Source organism: Phaseolus vulgaris, chromosome 1 (genome assembly GCF_000499845.2).
Source record: "Phaseolus vulgaris cultivar G19833 chromosome 1, P. vulgaris v2.0, whole genome shotgun sequence".
In the NCBI taxonomy this organism is placed as follows: Eukaryota; Viridiplantae; Streptophyta; class Magnoliopsida; order Fabales; family Fabaceae; genus Phaseolus; species Phaseolus vulgaris.
In genome coordinates this window covers 12154062-12175765 of record NC_023759.2, presented here as the reverse complement: position 1 = coordinate 12175765, position 21704 = coordinate 12154062, and the positions used below count along the sequence as shown (strand labels likewise).

Sequence of the window (21704 nt, the reverse complement as noted above, 5' to 3'; positions counted from 1 at the left end):
ATCGAAGGCTTTGTATGGAAGAATATTGTGTGCCGGTTTGGAGTGCCTAAGCGCCTGGTATCAGATAATGGGACTCAGTTTGCGAGCCACCTGTTGAAAAAGCTTTGCGAAGGGGTCGGAATTCAGCAAGTGTTTGCATCCGTCGAGCACCCTCAGACTAATGGCCAGGTGGAATCGGCTAACCGGGTGTTGCTGAGAGGTTTGAAGAGAAGGCTCGAGAAAGCCAAGGGAAGTTGGGCTGAGGAGGTATCCCGAATAGTTTGGGCGTACCACACCACCGAGCAGTCAGGAACCCATGAGACCCCGTTTAGCTTGGTCTATGGGTGTGATGCCATGATTCCAGTCGAGATTCAGGAGAGCTCGCCGAGATTCCAGAACTTTGTAGAGGAAGACTCGAATGAAGAGAGAAGACTGAACCTGGATCTGCTGGACGAAGTCAGGGAGGAGGCAAGGCTGAAGGCTGAGGCGGTGAAGAGAAGGGTCGAGCGAAGGTACAACTCAAAGGTGATGCCAAGGCAGTTTAGAGAAGGCAATCTGGTGATGAGAAAGGCCCACCAGTACGATATGGAGAATAAGCTATCGCCCAAGTGGACTGGACCGTTCAGAATAACCGAGGCACTCGGGAACGGAGCCTATCGCTTGGAGACGTTGGAAGGGGGGGCGATCCCTCGTACCTGGAACGCCACACACCTGAAGTTGTACTATAGCTAAGAGCTTTGTAAGTAAAGACAAACACAAATATTACATTGCAATGTCTCTGTTAAAACAGTTTTAAGGGGGCACTCTTTTTTCCCTAAGGAGGGTTTTTAATGAGGTCACCCAATAAAAGAAGAGTTTTCGAAGTATAAGGTGTTTTCAGATTGCATATGTGTTATTTCCAAAAGTTTCGAAGAAAGACCTTGTCATTCGTACATGATTTAAGGCACGAAAAGATATGTCGCGTGCTTTCTAAAGTTTTAAAGTCCTCATCGTTTTTAGGCGATTAGAGGCACCAGTTAAGTTTCAAAGTCCTCATCGTTTTTCGGCGATTAGAGGCACCAGTTAAGTTTTTGAAGTCCTCATCGTTTTTCGGCGATTAGAGGCACCAGTTAAGTTTTTGAAGTCCTCATCGTTTTTCGGCGATTAGAGGCACAAGTTAAGTTTTTGAAGTCCTCATCGTTTTTCGGCGATCGGAGGCACCAGATGGAAGACCTCAACGCCCTCGCGCGTTTTGAGGCAAGTTAAAAGACCTCCTCGCCGTTGAGTGAGTGCAGGCGAGAAAGAGAAAAAGTCCTCCGTGTTTCTGGGAGCGAGAAGATGTAACTCCCGGGGCAACGTAGAGGCAAGTTAAAGACCTCTCCGCCGTTGTGCGGGCGCAGGCGAGAAAGGTCCTCAGTGCATCCAGGGGGGAGGAGATGTACGCCCTGGGCAAGTTGAGGCACCGGATAAAGTCCTTATCGCCGTTGTGCGAACTAAGGCCCATCAAAGACCTCCTCGCCGTCGAGCGAGTGCAGGCGTGAGAAAGAAAAGGTCCTCAGTGCATCCAGGGGGAGGAGATGTACACCCTGGGCAAGTTGAGGCACCTGACAAAGTCCTTCTCGCCGATGAGCGAGTTCAGGCGAGTAAAAGTCCTTCTCGCCGATGAGCGAGTTCAGGCGAGTAAAAGTCCTTCTCGCCGATGAGCGAGTTCAGGCGAGTTTAAAGACCTTCTCGCCTGTGCGCGAGTATAGGCAAGATAAAATCCTTCTCGTCTTGAACGAGTTCAGGTATGGCGAAAAGGGTGGAAGAAGCTTGAAAGGTGGCTAAGGTAGGTTCGAAGAGAACGCCTAGCCAGCCAGTCTTTAGCTCTGGGGTTCAGGGAGATAAAGGAAGATCCCAAAGGGCATTTCTGCCTCAGATAAAGAAATGACTGCCAAAGCCTGAGGCTAAGGAAAGCTGGTGTTACCAAGAGGTCTAGGTGATCGCGAAAAGTTCGAACGCGGCGAGAAGGTTGAAAGACTTGTTTGGTGAAGCGGGTCAAGTGGGACGTTGTTTGAGCCAATGATTGAATCACAGTTCGTTGCTTGGAACTTTTCTTATGATCAGGTTAGTGCCTCAGGGGTACAAGTTGTTTAAAGCGATTATTGCTTAAGTTTGAATCGGCTCGAAGCAGTTACGCCAAAAGTCATGTTTGCAAAATCGCTAAGTTACATGTTTGCAAAATCGCTAAGTTAAACGCAGCAGAGTTAAACATACAAAGAAAGTAAAGCGCTCAAAAGGAGTCAGAAGAAATGTCCAAGTCTCGCCATTAAGATAAAAAGCTGTTCAAAATACGTATGCAAGAGTTTTTTACAAGGCAAATATAGGTGAATTTATAAAGAAGCAGATAGGGTGGAATTGGTTGAGCCTTCGGCGGGAACGACCTTTCCATCTACTACTTCATTGTTTAATGACACCATGCTGAGGTCGAGATCAGGGAATAGGCATGCGAACTGTTCTCGAGCGGCATCAAACCCGGCAACCAGAATCTGAGCGGAGCTTAGCTTAAGTTCTTCGATTTGCTTTTAAAATCCTTCAACCTGCTGCTTAAGCTCCTTGTTCTGCTGCTCCAGCTCTTCGACCTGTTTTTGGAGTTGTTTGTTGGTCTCTTGAGCTTGAAGAAGGTCGTCAGCCACCTTCTTGGATTCTGTTCGAGCTTGGGCCAACTCGGCAGCCATCTTCACCTTTTCTTTGTTTGCCTCGGAGAGATCGGCCATGGCGTCGTCTCTGGCTTTCTCTACTTGCCCAAGTAGTTTCTCGCGGTCGATCGACCTTTGCTCCAGCCTCTGTACTTTATCGGCGTTGGCTTGAATTTGAGCCTCCAGGTCGCTCGCCTTGGTACGTAGAGGCACGATTCTGCTTTCAAGCTCGACCTTTTCTTGGGCAAGTTCATGGACTTTGCGGCGAAGGTCAATAGCTTCCTTGCGCGCAAGCCTAAGCTCGGTGTTTAGGGCATCCTCCACTCGAGAATGTTCCATCTCCGCGAGCGTTAGGCTGAATGACACCTTCTCCACCTCGACCTTCATTGTGTTGTTCTCGGTCTTGAGGTTGTAGATGTCATCCTGTAGCCGCCTGGTGGAGCTCTCCACAGCTCTCGTTATGATTGATGGGATATCCTCTGCAATGGTTTTGAGTTTAGCAGTCAGAGGTTCCCACATCCTCGTGACCTCGAGGGATAGATTTGCAGCTTGGAGAGGCGCCAGGGGGGCTTGTTGAGGCTTCTCGTCGCCGCCTTCCTTAGCAATATTTTCAGTGGTTGCTTCTTGGCGCGGCGACGCAATCGGGGACTCGGTGATTAGGATTGGAGAGGTGTGAGCGACCTCATCCCCGATTGGAACGATTCCTGCAGCTGAGGTGTTGGAAGGAGGGCCCCCTCCTGCTGATATATGTGGAGTAGAGGCGCTCGGGGGGTCCTCTAAGAAGTTTGGCTCTTGGGCCCCAGTTGCAGGTGGCGCAGTGGCCAATGGAACTGCTTGGACTGGTGGTGAAGGGGCTTGTGGTGCTGGTGGTGAAGAAGGAGGAGCAGGTGTTGACGGTGGTGTTGAAGCTGGAAGAGGGGGTGGGGCAGGTGGAGAAGGTGGTGCCACCCTTGTCCTCTTTGTAACGAGGCCATCCTCAGTGACCTCGTCGTCCTCTTCCTCATCCTCTTGGACAACTTGGGGGGCCTTCCGCTTTGGCCTCTTAAGGACCAGTTTCTTTCGTTGGGTGGGCGCCTTAGGCGGTGATCGCCCCTGGATGATGGCCTTCTCGACCGCTGAGTTGGGAACCGTCTGGGAGCCGGTCGCCAACCCATGATTGCGGGCGAGCGCCTTTAAATCGGCGAGCATGTTCTTACCCAACATGGTATCTGCATGAAATGAAAGTGCATAAGTTAGCTCAAAGGAGAAAGGGGTAAGTGTACAAGACGATAAGACAGCAAAGCAGGCATATGCAGAAAAGATAAAACCAAAGTCTTGTGTGTATTGCACAAGACGCCCAGAAACAATAACAGAAGCAATGTCAGGACAAAGATGTAGCGTCCTAACCTATTTGAAATTCCAACTGGTCCTTAAAGAACTCGAAGGAAATCAGGGTGGGGGTCAAGAATGTTATGTGAGCATCTGCCACCCTCTTCCAGAAGAGACAAAGGTCTCTGTCCAAAGCTCCCATGCTATCAGGACTTCTGGGCCTCCTGAAGCAGCTCTTGGACTCTTTTTTCCCCTTGTCCACCCAGTACAAGGGGAAACCGTCGAGAAGGGAAGGGTCTTTGTCGTTTGCGCGGACCTGGATGAACTTCCCCTTCCAATCCTTATACGACTGCTGGAAGATGGTGAAGATGGATCTCCCAGCAATGGCGTTCAGACTGACCCACAGGCGATCGCCTGGGTGTTTGGCCTCAAACAGAAATAAAAATACGTCCACTGACGCAGGCAACCCCAGGTGGGCGCATGTTACCTCAAAAGCTCGGACGAACGCCCAGCTGTTGGGGTGAAGCTGGGCGGCAGCGATATTGAGCTCGGTTAAGAGTTCCCTCTCAAATCGAGTGAGAGGGAACCTGAGCTTAACCTTCTTGAAGAGAGTGGTGTAGACGAAGCAGAAGGGCCCGTCGGCGCTCACTTTATCATCGACACACACTGGCAGAGTGGCTGGGCAAGGCAGCACCATCATTCTCTCATCATGCTCCTTGTGGAATGATTGGTGGGCCTCGTCCCCATTGGTCAATCGCAGAACCGCTCCCGCGGTGTTCACCGACGACGTTTCCTTTAAGAGGGTTGAGTTAGCCCATGAGTATAACGTCTTGAAGTCTGGCAGTGGGGTGGGGGCTCCTCCAGCGTTTGGTGGAGTCGCCTGGGCCAGAGTGGTTTGAGAGGACGCGGGCCTCACAGCCTGCGAAGAGGGAGCACCACGAACTTGCGTAGAGTCGTGTGCTTGTGAAGGGGGGTTTCGCGCTGACGGAGGGGGGTTCGGGGTGATCTTCGTGCGAGTCATGGTAGCAACTGCAAACGGAGGAGGAAGGAAAAATAATCAGGAGGGTTACAAAGGCTGACTCGATCATGAAAGGAAGGTGAAAGACGAACGAATGTGAGTTCGTTGCGACAATCGGCAAAGCCCTAAGTCACGCAGAAGGAGAAATGGAAAAACAGCCCACATCGTATGCACCAGACAGTTATAGGATGATGCAAATCGGTGAAAATGCAAGAAAACCCAGCAGATGAAGGAAAGTAGTTACCTTTTGATGATCGGGAGAATGTTAAAGGGAGTTGGTGATCTAGAGCGTCGAGGAACGTCGAGAGCTTTCGCAGAAAGGAAGGAGAGCGTATGCAAGTGTGAAGAAAGTGATGGAACAGTAGGAGCGTAAGGGGTTTAAGGGTTTTCGAACGGTTTTGGGAAGCGCTAACGGCAGATGAAGATGGCCGTTGATGAGAGCCACGTGTCGAATGATGCGCGAAGAGTTTGGTGGAGCGTCAGAGCAGAAGAAAGTACTACCGCTTGGAATTCTGCGCCCATGCCACGTAGACCGGTGTTAACGAGGGCTTTTTCAGTCTTTTCGCTAGACAAGTCTTCGCTTAAGACTGGGGGGCTTGTGTACCGCCCTGATGGTCGGATGCGATGACGTGGCACCCTGTTAAGGTGTAGACGTGTTGACAAGGCGCCAGGTTGACAGTCGGGAAGGAAGTCGGGAGGCACGTGTAGTCACCGATAGTTAAGTTGGCGTGTTCCGATTTCCAGCTTACCAGAATAGGCGATCGCCAGGTTGAGGACGAAGTCGCCAGATGCAGACTCAGGCGACCAGGCAGTCGGAGATCGCCAGAACAAGCACATCGCCGAAGTTAAAGGAGAAGCAGATTATGAAGGCGGCCGGCGAGACCACAGGGAAGGTGTATGAAGGCCCTACCTCGCCAGTTTCAGTAGAGATCGCACTCCTGAGTTAGCTATGCACTGGGCAGCACCATGCATAGGTAACTTAGCCAAAATAAGAGTAGAAGTAGCGCCAAGTCAGGGAGCCTCCAGATGATGGCACGTGTACGGTTGGATACGAGCCACGTGTCCAAGTCAGTAACTGCCAGGAGAGAGAAAATCACCAGGTATATAAGAGTTCCTAACAGATTTCCTAAGGTACGCACATTCAGTTCATACACTTTACGCTTGCGAGTGACAGAGCTGTTTGTGAGAGAGATTTGCACGGTTCCAGTTCTTAGTATTTGGTGATACCGTCACTGACTTGAGCGTCGGAGTGCGATCGGCCGCAGCGGCGCCGTATCGTTTCTTTGCAGGTTCTTGAGATAGATCCAGAGGAGGAACGGAAGTGAGAAGCGGCGCGCACGTCGATCCTTTGACGAGGCATTCTCCAGCGCTCCGGTCAACAGGCAGGATCAATATTAATAAGATTAATAATATTAAAAATATTTATATTATTAATAATATTTATATTATTATTAATATTAATAATAATATTATTATTAATATTAATATTATTATTAATATTAATAATAATAATAATAATAATAATAATAATAAATATAATAAAAATCATATGACAAAATAACTTGTCTGGTGTAGTGGTTAAAGCTTATTTAGTCACTCAAGTCTGGTGCATTACATGCGGAAAAATCCATATGTAACTCTCTGGTGCATTACATATGGAAAAACATGTATGTAATAGATTTACATACAAATTTTTGTCCATATGTAATCATTATTTTCTTGTAGTGATAGATTCATTTTTGTACAGGTACAAAAATTTCTACGTCCTTTTTTTAAAAAAACTTTATTTTGAGATCAAAGTCAATTTGGCCAAACATTATCGTTGCAACTGATCTGGAAGTGGTTAGACAACCACCAAATGTATTTTTAAAAAACAACCTATTCATTTAAACTTCAATATGTTAGTTTTATAACAGCTTTTTAACTGATTTTTGAAATTCTGTTTTGATCTATATGCTATAAAAGGAGAAGTGTATTTCATATTGATGCTTTCCTAAAAAATTACGTTTTTGCATACAGTTTCAAGAAGCTTTCAGTGATTGTTTGAAATCCTTCTTTGGTTTTTGAAAAGTTCTCTAAAAAAACTTCAAGTTTCCTTATGCTAGTGATTCTTCGTGAAGGATATCCAATTCTATCACAGTGTACTGCAGAAAGGGAGATCTATTTTCAATTTCTTGCATCTGCAATTCAGGTCTTTTCATTCCTATTCTTTTCTTGTGTAAGGGTTTTGAATTGCACTTCTTGATACGGTTTCTTAAAGTGTGAGTGTTGCCGAAATTGATTTTTTCAGCATTGTTTGTCTCTTTGTTCTTGAAGGGTTCAAGAACTTAGAGGTTTTGTAAGAGAATGGATTGTTTTAGTGGAATTCACCTTGGGGTAAGGTGAAACTAGATGTAGCTCTTGTTGAGTGAACTAGTATAAAAACTGTGTGTGCTACTCTCTCCTTGATCTCTGCAAGTAATTATGGAAAATCTTATATATTGTGATAAAATCAATCTGTTGATTTTAAATTGAATCTATTATTTTTCATAATTGGGTTGATTTGAATATTGTTCTTCAAGATTCTGGAAAGAATTCTGGTTTGCTTAAAGAACACTGACTATATGAATACTAGCTGGATAAATCAAGTGATAAGATCTTTTAAAATTGGATTCGGGATTCAACTTCCTTCAAACACTCAAAGATTTGAAATTCTATTTCTTGGTTTAAGATCTTTTTCAACCATTTCTGTTGTTGTGACTGATTGAACTACTGGTGCTCAGTTTTGTAAAGTTGGAAATTAAACACATTGATTCTAAGACTAACCTGTTTAATTTCTGGAAGTGCTTGTGTAATTAGAAAAATAAATATGTTTGACTATCAATCAATCTGCTCTTTTTGTCAAGTTTTCTGAAAACTGTATTATTTGAAAAAATCTTATAAGCTCAATTCACCTCCCCTCTTGAACTTAGACACTAATAAACCAAACACACATGTCATGAAAGGTGGGTTTGACACAAGCCCAAATTACTAAGCACACCCTACTCAAATTACTGAGCACACCCTACTCAAATTACTGAGCACACCCTACTCTAGCTTATTCTTTTATTTGGACCCCCAAAGTGAACCTAATTTATTTACATAAACTTGTCTTTTAAAAAGACCAGAAGAAAGAACATTTGATGTTCTGACCTATGTTCAGTTCTTCTTCTGTTGTGGTCTTTTTGAAGTTTGGTGGCACCTTGTCTTGGATGCTGAGATGACCAACTTAATTGTGAAGTGTCTATTGTGTTCTTAGTCATCTATTTGTCGAGATGGTTTGTATCAGGATTGGATGATTTGGCAATGAGCGTGATGATGCATTACATCTTTTTGGTAAGAGCCCCGTAGAGTGAAAAACATGTATTGCCTCAGTGAAGTCCTTTTTTAAGATATGCCAATGGCTCTTAACGAAGCTAAAACTTGCACCATTAGGGTAGGGACTTTTACATCCCCCACAATCCCAAATTGCCTCCTTCACCTCTGTTTCCTCGAAAGGGGTGATCAACGTTCAATTTGTTAGAATGGATGGCTTTAAACTAGAGGGGGTGTGAATTGTTTAAAGAAGATTTTCGAAAACTTTTAGAACAAGAATGAAATCATCTCAAGAAACAATTGATAAGAAATTCAGTTTGCCAAAACAGCAATAAAAAACAGCAGTACCAGTAAAACAATCGGTTGTTTCACAGAATCAATTGGTTGTTTATACCAGCAAACAACAAACAAAACTGGATTTAAAGAGTTACGGATAGAGAGATTGCACACAGATGTTTATACTGGTTCACTCCAAATCCAGAGCTACATCCAGTCTTCTCATAAACCCTGAGGAAATCCACTAAGAAACCACAACTTGATCACTTACACCACAACCAAGAAAGTGACCTTGAACATCTCAAGACACACACTCTTCTTGACCAACACACCAACACTAAGATTGCTGATCTTGATCCCCTCAAGAACACACAGCCAATCTCGGCAAACACAAAAACGAAACTTGTTCAGCAGAGTACAAGGATTACACTTGTTACAGAAGATAATCTGAAATCAATACAAGCAGAATCCTATTCCACACACTTTGATCAATCACAAACTCTTAGAAATCTCAACTCTTTGAAAAACACAAAAACTCTTTTCCAAATCTTGTTTCACAAATCAGTTTTTCTGAATTTATTCAAAGATGTTATTTGTTATCAAATTTTAACAAACTCTTAAATTGCATTAAAAGATTGGTCAAAGCATTTAATGACTGGAGCGTAAGCAGTTAAATCATTTAAAGTTCAGTCAAAGATAAAACAGTTTTTCTGTTATGGTCCCAAAACAAACAATCGGTTGTTTCCTCGAATCAATTGGTTGTTTTGGTTTTAACAGCTCAACCATTTGAAAAACAGTTTTCAATCTTCCCTTAAAACATCTAAGTATAAACAATCGGTTGTTTCGACAAAACAATCGGTTGTTTTAACTTAGTTTGAAAAACATTTTTCTTTCACAAGGATTGAGAATGCCTATGCTTTAGATTCGATCAAGAGGTGGATTACAACACTCAAACTACCCCAGAACTAAACTAAAACAGCACAGCAACAACAAGCTCAGCCAAGGCTTCAACATCCTTCAAAGGGTTTGGATTCTTCAAAGCTTGAACACCACTTGGTTCAACAATCTCCCCCTATTTGATGAAGACAAATCCTTGATGCTTGTGTTGTACCTGATTGAATCTGAAGCAGTTCCTGCAAGATACAGTTTTGAACAAAGCATAGAACTTCTGATATTTGGTTAGCACAGATATAAGAATTAAAGTTCATAGCAAAATATCATAAACAAATATTACTCATCCAAACTGTTTTAACAACTAAAAAAACAGAAATTTAAACACAGCATATATATCTCCCCCTATTTGTCTTCACAAATAGACAAAGAGAAGAGATAAAAAAAATATTGTTTTGATTACATCAGAATTAAAGCAGCAACAGCAGAAAGAAAGAGAATTTTAAAAATCAGATATAACCACTAAAAAAACAATCGGTTGTTCCGATATATCAACCGGCTGTTTTTCTTCATTCATCATCATCAACAAACTGAAGATCAAAGATTTGATTCTGGACAACTTCGATCTGTTCATCTAGAGTCATGAAGCGGGCATCCATGTTGTCAAACCTGTTGTCAATCCTCTGGAAATTGCTAACACAGAGATCATGGAGGTTTCTTTGATTTTCAACAAAGCTATCAAGCCTATTCACCATGAGTCTTTCAAAAGGAGACATGGTTTGCATCCTTTCTTCTTGATTTCCAGCACCAGCACTTGGTCCAGCATCTTGATAATCTTCAGGGGGATCTTCATGTTGAACATCCATATCTGCAGGCTCATCTTGTTCAAGATCAGCAACACCACTAGATGAGGCACCAAGGTCACCATCCTTGCTAATCCATTTGCCACCTACTTTGGTAAAACTCATTTTGCTGAGTGATCCATTGTTCAACTCTTGAGTTGACTTGACCAACTCAGATGTTTCATCTTCAAGATTCACTTCAAAATAGAGTAGAAATTTAGATACCAAAACAACATATGGATAGTGATAGTCACTTAACCTCATGGCCTTTTGCATGTGCTCTTTGATGATGTGGATCCAATTGATTTTGATCTTCTTCATGATGCAGAAAATATACACCAGATCTTCCTCAGTAAGAACAGAATGATTACTCCCCCTTGGAGTTAGAATCCAAGTCACAATGAGGGCAAGCAATCTTTCATCAAGCTTTAGACCTCCAATCGAGCATGTTGATTCTTCAAGCAACTCTTGTAGTATTGGATTTTGTGAAAATCCTCCACTACACCAAGGTTTCCCTTGTTGATTCTAAGCCCGGAGAACTTGAGACCAGCAACAAAAGTCCATACTTCAGAGTTATCTCCATTTCTACACCTTTCACATGAGAAACTAGATTGTTTCCCTCAAACTTGAGGTTTGTGTAGAACACCCTTACCAAATCTGGGTAAATGTTTCCCTTCATCTCCAGGAACTTTATGAGAGATTGATCTTTGAGTAGCTTCCTTACATTATCAAGCTTTTGACTTTTCAGCCAATCAAAGCACACAACCTTGGGGTTGTTTATCTTTTTGATACTTGTTTCATACCTATACCTCTCAATAAGATCATTGTCTCCAGAAAACCAGCCTTCTAGCCTTCCTCCAGACCTTACAGCCCTGGATTTGACTCTCTTTGAGGTGGGAGGAGTTGATTCCATGATGGCAGAGAAGAAAATAGAGAAGAGCTCACTTAACAGATTTTTGCAAGAGATGTTGCAATTGGTTGTTCTTGTGGAAGAGATCAGCTGCACCAGATTTTATAGCAGAAAAAGAATCAAATAGCATTCAATGATATGTGTGGGTACCTGATTTTCAGAGAGAGAGGACTTGACTCTGCCCTGCACAGAAAACGTCAGAAAAAGCTGAAAATCACATGGTCTTCACATGTGATCTTTGACTAGTCATTAAGGCTCTTGAATTTCCAAGATTTTGGAATATATTCCTTTATGACAGTTGTAACTTCTCTTTGAACGTGATCAGCTTTCAATCACAGGTTCTTTGACCAAGATTCTCTCTTTGAATTAATCTGCAACGAATAGAAATTCAAAATAGCAATTAAAGAGGATTTTCGAAAACTTTTAGAACAAGAATGAAATCATCTCAAGAAACAATTGATAAGAAATTCAGTTTGCCAAAACAGCAATAAAAAACAGCAGTACCAAAAAAACAATCGGTTGTTTCACAGAAACAATCGGTTGTTTATACCAGCAAACAACAAACAAAACTGGATTTAAAGAGTTACAGGTAGAGAGATTGCATACAGATGTTTATACTGGTTCACTCCAAATCCAGAGATACATCCAGTCTTCTCAGAAACCCTGAGGAAATCCACTAAGCAACCACAACTTGTTCACTTACACCACAACCAAGAAAGTGACCTTGAACACCTCAAGACACACACTCTTCTTGGCCAACACACCAACACTAAGATTGTTGATCTTGATCCCCTCAAGAACACACAACCAATCTCAGCAAACACAGAAACGAAACTTGTTCAGCAGAGTACAAGGATTACACTTGTTACAGAAGATAATATGAAACCAGTACAAGCAAAATCCTATTCCACATACTTTGATCAATCACAAACTCTTAGCAATCTCAACTCTTTGAAAAAGACAAAAACTCTTTTCCAAATCTTGTTCACAAATCTGTTTTTCTGAATTTATTCAAAGATGTTATTTGTTATCAAAAATCTTAACAAACTCTTAAATTGCATTTAAAGATTGGTCAAAGCATTTAATGACTGGAGTGTAAGCAGTTAAATCATTTAAAGCTCAGTCAAAGATAAAACAGTTTTTCTGTTATGGTCCCAAAACAAACAATCGGTTGTTTCCTCGAATCAATCAGTTGTTTTGGTTTTAACAGCTCAACCATTTGAAAAACAGTTTTCAATCTTTCCTTAAAACATCTAAGTATAAACAATCGGTTGTTTCGACAAAACAATCGGTTGTTTTAACTTAGTTTGAAAAATATTTTTCTTTCACAAAGATTGAGAACGCATATGCTTTAGATTCGATCAAGAGGTGGATTACAACACTCAAACTACCCCAGAACTAAACTAAAACAGCACAACAACAACAAGCTCAGCCAAGGCTTCAACATCCTTCAAAGCGTTTGGATTCTTCAAAGCTTGAACACCACTTGGTTCAACACAATTTTCAGAATCTAATATCTTTTGAAACACTATATTATCCAATCTAACCCTAAAATCTTCCATTGTTGACATTTTATTTGAGAAGAACTTGAAAACCTCTTATTTTACCAATCTCGGTTCTTCTATCCACTTATCCTGGCAGAACAACCCCTTTAACTCATTTTTTAATCTTCAATCTTATCATAGCATGAAAATACTTGGAGTTGAAGTCACCATGCTTGAACAAAAGGTTCCTGGACTTTTGTTGGAGTAGAGACTCATTTCTCATACTAAGGATGTGTAATTGGCTCAAAATATCCCTACGATCGTTAATTGCATGCATTATCACGAAGGTTGTTATCGTCATCCAACTAATTCAACCTAGGGGTGGCAAAGTGGAAACACAGGGCGAGTTGCTTATTTCAACCCGTTGGCCCGCTTAGGCCCGCCCCGCATAACGCGCAGCCCGCGCGAGCCAAGTGCAGGATGGAACAGGTTGGCCCGCATAACTTTAAAATGTAGAATTTTTTTTCTGCACCCCCATATTTTTTTCATGTAACCTCATATTTCATATTCCGAAATTTTTAATAACATCTTACTACACATGTCTCGTGAAAATAATATTATGAGACCATTTACCTAATGCATCTAAATAAAAAATTCAAATTTTTTATTTGAAAAATTATTTTTTAAAAAAATATTTCTTATAAGGGCTGACTCGTAGGTCCGTGGGTCAACCCCTTATGCGGGGCGGGTTAGAAAAATCAACCCACAGATTCTATGCGGGATGGGCCAACCCAGTCCGCTTTTTGCGGGCCAAGTGTGGACGGGCCTATGCGGGGCGGGTCAGCCCGCATTGTCACCCCTAATTCAACCCCTGTAATTTGTTCATAAGGTCCAACCTTAAACACCCATTGTAGCCAAACACTTCTTGTTTCACACTCTCATATCACTTTTAAGCATTTTTAATTTATCCTTAAGTCCCTACACTACATAATTATGCCATTTTTCTTTGACAAAAACATTGAATCTCTTATGTTCCTACCACATATCCAAAAATTTGAAAGACTTAGGTCCCCAATCCACTATGTGATATTTCAACACCAAAGCACAATGATCTGATACAAGACGTCCTAAAACGTGTTGTTTACGTCCGGACCAAAAATGAAGTCACTTTATTGAACCAAGGATTCATGAAGATTCATGAGGAAAAAACTTTTTGAGGTTTAAGTTAATAAAATAATATTAGATAATAAAAATGTATTTTTTTTTAAATTAATAAATCTATTATTTGCTTATTAATATATTCTTAAAAAAAATATCAACTTGTTTTGGTCAATGATTGATTAATCGAAATTTGAATATAGTGGTTAAATATACCATATGACTTTTCTTAAACGGATAATACATTTCTATTAAAGTCAAAACATAAACAATTTAATAGTCTGGTCTTGAGTAATAAAAAAAAATTTCTTACTTTTTAAATACTTGTGGGAGGATTGGGTTCATGAATAGGAATGCAAACAAGAGGCAATGATTAGAATGAAGTAAACAAATAATAAAGACAAAAATACTAAGAAAAATAAAAATTTAAAATAAAATAAAAAATAAAAGGGTAACATAAAAGGAGATAAGTTTTTATTTTATGTTTGTTGAAGAGAGAGAGAAAGTGAGAGAAAAGAAAATGTAGAATTGGTTAAAACGCAGGGACATGAGAAGCAGGTGTTAAATTGTGAGAGAAGAACGCAGAATATAAGTAGAATCGAAGGGAAAATAAAAAGATGGTGGAGTAATATATAATCATCCACATATGAAACGACACACTAAGCAAAGAATCCCACCCAAATTACTAGCAACAACCAAAAGATGGTGGGGTGGCCTCTGTTATCTCTTCTCTTTCCACGTATTCCCTCTTTTTTCGTTTTTTCTTCACCCAATACACCCCCTTCTTTCTTCTCTCCTTATTTTTCTAATAATTCTGCTCAATTTACCATCATTTTATCCTTCACTCAGGCTAAACCCCAACCAAACAATCCCTAACATCATATTATTGACCCATGTTCAATTAGTGAGTCATAGAGAACTGAAAGTCTGGTCTACGCTGTAACTTAAAATAAGATTAATTACAATAATAAATATATATATCCAAAACATGAGTCAAAGAGAAAGGCAAGTAAATATTAAATAAAAACCTTTAAAAATATTAACTTTCTGATATAGTTATTATTATTTTGGTTGGGGTCATTAAAAGTAGGGTTTGGTGCAGTACATAAAAATGGTCAAACATGTAACTCAAGCTGTGGTGTGGTGTGTGCTGTAGTGAATGAATTGGTGATGGGTGAATAGGAAGAAGTGGTAGTTTTCTTCTCCATCTGTGTCTCTCGTATATATCAATATTGTCGGGAAGTGAGCAAGTTCGTGCACCCCACCTTCTCCCCCACCCCCACACATATGTAAATATTATATATATAATACACAAACCTACAAACCCTAATCACACCTCATTCTTCACCTTCTTCTCCCTTCTCCTATTTTTTTTTGACAACCAAAAACAATACTATATCACTCGCCTCGCTCCGATCTATATAAATACTTCACTTTCTTTGTTACTTCAGTTTAGGTGGGTTCGCCTTTCTTTTATTTTTCTTGGTTCAAGTCATGGCCAACCGGTGGTGGACCGGCTCTGTGGGTCTAGAGAACTCGGGTGACTCCATGAGAAAACCGGATCTGGGGTTTTCTATGAACGACAGTGCGGTCACTGGGAACCACGCCGGGGAAGAAGAAGAAGAAGAGAAAGAAAACAGCGACGAGCCCAAAGAAGGAGCTATTGACGTGGCCAACACGCGCCGCCCGAGGGGTCGTCCACCAGGTTCTAAGAACAAGCCCAAACCGCCAATATTCGTCACGCGAGACAGCCCTAACGCGCTGCGAAGCCACGTCATGGAGATAGCCAGCGGCGCCGACATCACCGACTGCGTGCTCCAGTTCGCGCGGAGGCGCCAGCGCGGCGTGTCCATTCTCAGCGGCAGCGGGGCCGTCGTCAACGTGACTCTCCGCCAGCCCACAGCTCCCGGGGCCGTCATGGCTCTCCACGGCCGCTTCGACATCCTCTCCCTCACCGGCTCGTTTCTTCCCGGACCGTCCCCGCCCGGTGCCACCGGTCTCACCATCTATCTTGCTGGAGGGCAGGGACAGATCGTGGGCGGCGGGGTGGTGGGACCGCTGGTGGCGGCTGGTCCAGTTTTGATAATGGCGGCTACGTTTTCCAATGCAACGTACGAGAGATTGCCCTTGGAGGAGGATGATCAGGAGCAGGGCGGTGGCGGTGGGTCTCCGCCAGGGATGGGAGGTGGTCCTGGGGAAGCGTCGTCGTCAATTTCGGTGTACAATAATAATGTTCCTCCGAGTTTGGGTGGTCCGAATGGACAACAGGTGAACCATGAAGCTTATTCTTCTGCTTGGGGTCATGCTCCTCATTCCAGACCTCCTTACTAAAGATCAACATCCAATTTCTCAAAGCAACCAATACATATTACTCTTTAGAAGGATCATACTATCATATATCAAGCTTCCTTAGCTCAGTGAGTTAATTAATTAACTCCATACTTTATTTAAATTACTATCCAACTTCTCTCACTCTAATAATAAGCAACCTGTTTCTAGGACACTCAGTCACCATGGCGTTGCTTCTTTCTGTAATCTAATTTCTTCAATTTTACCTTAGTCATACCCTGCTTCTATTTCCTTCCTCACATCCTAAATATATTCATTTAATATGCAAAGAAAAGTAAAATCAAGAGCAGGGAACCCACTATTTCTTTCATCCTTTCTCATCAATCCTGAACTACCTATAGTATATCCAAATGAAGTATGTAGATCAATTATTGATGCTTAAAATATTATGCTTTTTAACTCACATGAGCACACGCAGCGCTATATGGGACAACCCATGTAGGTTTCTTAATATTTTTTGTTTGTCCTTTTGCCCATCTATTGCTAGAATATATCGAAGCTAATCATTGGTCAATATTATTTGTTAATTAAACTTTATTCACTGAGACAACACCCTGTACTTAATCTGGAAAAATATTATGTTTTCACATTATATAATTGAAACTTACATTAACAACTGCTTAAATATCAGTATCAAAATATATTTTATACAAATGAAAAATGTGACGCTTTGGACATGCTTCTGTTAATCTACTCGTGCAATACTGGTTTTCCTTCTATATATATATTGCTATACACAAGACTATATAAATAGGTATTTGCAGTTTAGTTGTGGGACTCTTTTTTGTTCCTGAGTTTCTCGGTGAGTCCCTTGCTGCTATCAACATTGTCTGTGAGGTTTTTGTGTCAGATCTTGACATTGTCGATTTCTTTACCAATTTCTTCAAGTTCTTTCCTTCCTCTGTCGTTGACTGATTTGCTACTTCTTCTTTTGCCCTAACGATTCTCATATTTGTTTATCTTTTTATTCAAAATTTTCTGCATGTTTACAACCATTCAACGAAAGAAAGACTGGTAAAAAAACGAAACAAACATAAGGAAAAAAGCAAGAAATAGAAAGGAGAATGTGGCCGGCCAATGGCTCATCATATATCATTGTTTTTAATAATATTAAGTTAGTATCTTAGTTTAGGTCTTCCCCAATCATAAAAAAGTTGATATCCGTAAGTACTTAAATTTTATACGATTTAAATTTTGATATAAGATTAGTTTAAGAACATTGTGATTTTTTTTTATCGTTTATTGACTTGTGATATTGTTTGAACATTATTTAAACTTATTTCCATGATATTGTAATTTTTATTGTAAGATATATATTTCAATTTGAAACAGTATATTAAAATTTAAAATTAAGCTTAAGTTTGAGTTAAAATTTAAAATACATTTAAAAGGACTATTTAAAATAGTATGATAATAAATCCCAAATGGTTTATAAGTGATGTGACTTAATGGAATGAAAAATAATTAATTATTAAATTTTAGAGATAAAAATAATTAATTATTATACTGACTAAATTAGATATTATTTTAAAGATTAAACAAATCTTTGTTATTAATAAATAGTTTCTAAATTAGTATCTAATTAACTACTAACATTTTAGTTATCAATTTTAGAATTAAAGTAACTAACCAGTTATACCAATTTAGAACCTACATTATAAATTTTATTAATAGTAAAAACTATTAACACTCCAAGAAAATCATGAAATAGAAACCAAACTGAATTAGAAACCAGATTTAGAAACTAAATAATTGGTAGTTAAAACCTTTGCTAATTAGATACCAATTTAGAAACTATTTAACAATAATAGAAACTAATTTAGAAACCAATTTTTTTTAGTTTCTAAAATAATTTCTAATTTAGTTTTTTTTTTATCAGCAAAGAATAAATAAAATAAAATGAGACAATTCAGGGGTGTCCCAACCCTTATACAAAGCACCCAAAACAATTTTCCTAACACCCTACCACCAAAGGGTCCAACAAACTAATTTAGTTACTGATCCTGCCTGTTGACCAGAGCGTTGGAACTTGCCTCGTCAAACTTTGGATCGACGTGTGCACCTCTTCAACCTCCGTCCTTCGTCACGATCCACCTCAAGAACCTGCAAAAGAACAGAGCGGCGCCGCTGCGGCCGATCGCAATCCAACGCCCAAGTCAGTGACTGAACCACCAAATACTTCAAGAGTAACACTCAAGAACTCTCAAGGAACCGTGAACCAGTTCTCTCTCACAGTATGCTCAAGAACTCGCAAGCGTAAAGAAGACAATCTGAACGTGCGTACCTCAGAAGTTCGTTGGGAAACCCTTTTATACCTGGTCACTTTCTCTCTCCTGGCAGTTACGCACCTGGACACGTGGCTCGCATCCAGTCGTACACGTGCCATCATCTGGAGCCTCCTTGACTTGGGCGCTGCTTCTGACTCTCTCTTGGCTAAGTTACTTATGCATGGCACTGCCCAGTGCATAGCTAACTTGGAGCGCGATCTCTACTGGGATTGGCGAGTTAGGGTGCCCTCGTACACCTTCCCTGTGGTCTCACCGGCCGCCTTCATAATCTGCACCACCTTCATCTTCGGCGATGTGCTTGCTCCGGCGATCTCCAATCACTTGGTCGCCTGAGTTTACATCTGGCGACTTCATCTTTGACCCGGTGATCGCCGGCTCTAGTATGCTGGAGATCGGAGCACGCCAACTTCATAACTGGCGACTACACAAGCCCCCCGACTTCCTTCCCTTCTGCCAACCTGGCGTCTTGTCAACATGCCTATACTGTAGCTTGATGCCACGTCATCACTTCCGACTACCAGGGCGGTACACAAGCCCCCCAGTCTTAAGCAAAGACTTGTCCAGCGAAAAGACTAAAGGAGTCACGTCAATACCGATCTACGTGGCACTGGCGCAGAATTCCAAGCGGTTGTACTTTCTGCTTCTCTGACGCTCCACCAAACACTCCTCCCATCGTTCGACACGTGGCTTCATCAACGGTTACCTTCAGTTAACGTTTGCGCTTCCCAAACCCATTTCGAAAAACCCTTAAACCCATTTCGCTCCACTGTTCCATCACTTTCTTCGTATTCTCAGACGCTCCAACTCTCTTCTGCAAAAGCTCTCAACGTTCTTCAACCTCCTGAATCACCAACCTCCTCCATCACTCTTCCGATCATAAAAAGGTACTTCCTTTCCTTCTTCTGCTGGTTTTTCCTGCATTTTAACCGATTCGCATCATCCTTTAACTGTCTGGTGCATACGTTGTGGGTTGTTTTTTCTATTTCTCCTTCTTCGTAACTTAGGGCTTCGTCTTCGTTACAACGAACCTTCGTTCGTTCGTTTTTTCACCCTTCGTTTATGATCGAGTCAGCCTCTGCGAGTCCTGATCACCTTTTCTTTTCTTCTTCCTTTGCAGCTTCCGGAATGACTCGCTTAAAGATCACCCCAAATCCTCCTCCTTCGTCACGAAACCCCTCCTCACAAGCACACAACCCACCGCGAGCACGCGGTGCTTCTTCTTCTCTGGCTGAGAGGCCTGCACCCTCCCGCCCCAACTTGGCTCAGGCCACTCCACCCGTCGCCGGAGGAGCCTTCGTGCCTTCTCCAGATTTCAAAAAACTATACCCATGGGCCACCTCGACCTTGCTGATGGAAACCTCCTCAGTAAACTCTACTGGGGCGGTACTTCGACTGACGAAAGGGGATGAGCCTCACCAATCGTTCCACAAGGAGCATGACGACAGAATGACGGTGCTACCTTGCCCCCCCGATCTGCCCGTGTGCGCCGACGACAAGGGGAACAACGGCGGGTTGTTCTGCTTCGTCTACACCACCCTGTTCAAGAAGGTGAAACTTAGGTTTCCCTTCACTCGCTTTGAAAGGGAGCTTCTCACCAAGCTCGACATCGCCGCCGCCCAGCTCCATCCCAACAGCTGGGCGTTCGTACGGGCCTTCCAGATAATGTGCGACCACTTGGGGCTGCCAGCGTCAGTGGACGTTTTCCTCTTTCTTTTTGAAGCCAAGCACCCAGGAGATCGCCTGTGGGTAAGCTTGAACGGGATCGCTGGGAGGTCGATCCTCTCTATCTTCCAGCAATCCTACAAAGACTGGAAGGGCAAGTTCGTCCAAGTGCGCCCCAATGACAAGGACGCTTCTCTGCTCGATGGTTTCCCCTTGTATTGGGTAAACAAGGGGAACAAAGAGTCCAAAAGCAGCTTCAGGAGGCCAAGAAGTCCTGATAGCATGGGTGCTTTGGACAAAGACCTCTGCTTCTTCTGGAAGAGTGTGGCAGACGCCAACATTACCTTCCTCACCACCACACTCATCTGCTTCGAGTTCTTCGAAGATCAACTTGAAATTCGCATAGGTTAGAACTCACCTCAACGTCTAAGTCTTTATTTTGACATTACCTCTGTTAACTGTTTCTGGGCGTCTTGTGCGTTGTGCGCAAGACTTTGGTTTTATTTTCTGCATCATTTATCTGCTTTCTGCTGCATACTGACTTATGCATTTATTCTTCTCTCTGAGCTAAACCATGCATCTTTGCTTTATGCAGATCGTATGTTGGGCCAGGGCAAACTCGCGGAGCTGAGGGCGCTCGCCCGAACCCACGGGTTGGCATCGGGTTCCCAAACCGTGCCAAACTCTGTGGTGGAGATCGCCGCCGCACAGGGCAGATCGCCACCCAAAGGCCCAACTCCTCCTGATGTCCAACCCGCCAACCAACGCAAAAAGCTTATCCTCAGGAAACCAAAGAGGAAAGCCCCCCAAGTAGTCCACGAGGAAGAGGATGATGATGAGGCGATGGAAGATGGCCTTGTCACCAAGAGGAAGAGGGTGGCGCCTTCTTCACCACCTGCTCCACCCCCTCTTCCAACATCAACACCGCCATCCACGCCTGCTCCACCTCCAACATTGCCTCCTCCACCAGCTCCCGCCTCGCCAGTCCAAGCGGTTCCATTGGCGTCTGCGCCTCCTGTGGCTGAGGGCGCCGAAGCCAACTTCTTGGAGAACCCCCCGAGCGCCTCCACGCCTTACATAACAGCTGGAGGGGGTCCTCCTTCAAATGCCTCCACCGCAAACGCTGCACCAATCGGGGATGAAGGTGCTCACCACTCTCCAATTCTTATTACTGAATCCCCGACGTCGCCACCACGCCAAGAAGAACCCGCTGAGCAACCAGCTCAAGAAGGTGGCGGCGAAAATCAACAACAAGCCCACCTGGTGCCTCCACGAGCAAACCTCTCTCTTGAGTCACGAGGATGTGGGAGCCCTTCTCAGCAAAGCTAAAGATGATGGCGGAGGATTTCCCCGCCATTATATCTAAAGCTGTGGAGAGCTCCACCAGGAAGCTCCAGGATGACCTCTTCGCCCTTCGAACTGAGAATAGCACTATAAGGATTGAGGCGGAGAAGCTATCCTGCAATCTGACACTCGCCGAGATTGAACACTCCCGAGTAGAAGATGCAATGAGCACCGAGCTCCGGGTGGCGCGCAAGGAGGCCACCGA

At 42.6% G+C, this 21704-nt stretch overlaps 1 protein-coding gene across 1 annotated transcript; it reads left to right on the top strand.

Annotated features, from left to right (window-relative positions):
• The first annotated feature begins 14972 nt into the window (after nucleotides 1–14972).
• LOC137813591 (AT-hook motif nuclear-localized protein 19-like) lies at nucleotides 14973–16419 on the top strand. Its single transcript, XM_068615932.1, has one exon. It carries the CDS (start codon nucleotides 15351–15353, stop codon nucleotides 16185–16187), a length of 837 nt encoding a protein of 278 aa, XP_068472033.1. The 5' UTR covers nucleotides 14973–15350; the 3' UTR covers nucleotides 16188–16419.
• The last annotated feature ends 5285 nt before the right edge of the window (nucleotides 16420–21704 follow it).

Excerpts from the sequence above, each read along its gene's own strand:
- LOC137813591 (XM_068615932.1), top strand. The coding sequence starts at position 15,351 with ATGGCCAACCGGTGGTGGACCGGCTCTGTGGGTCTAGAGAACTCGGGT.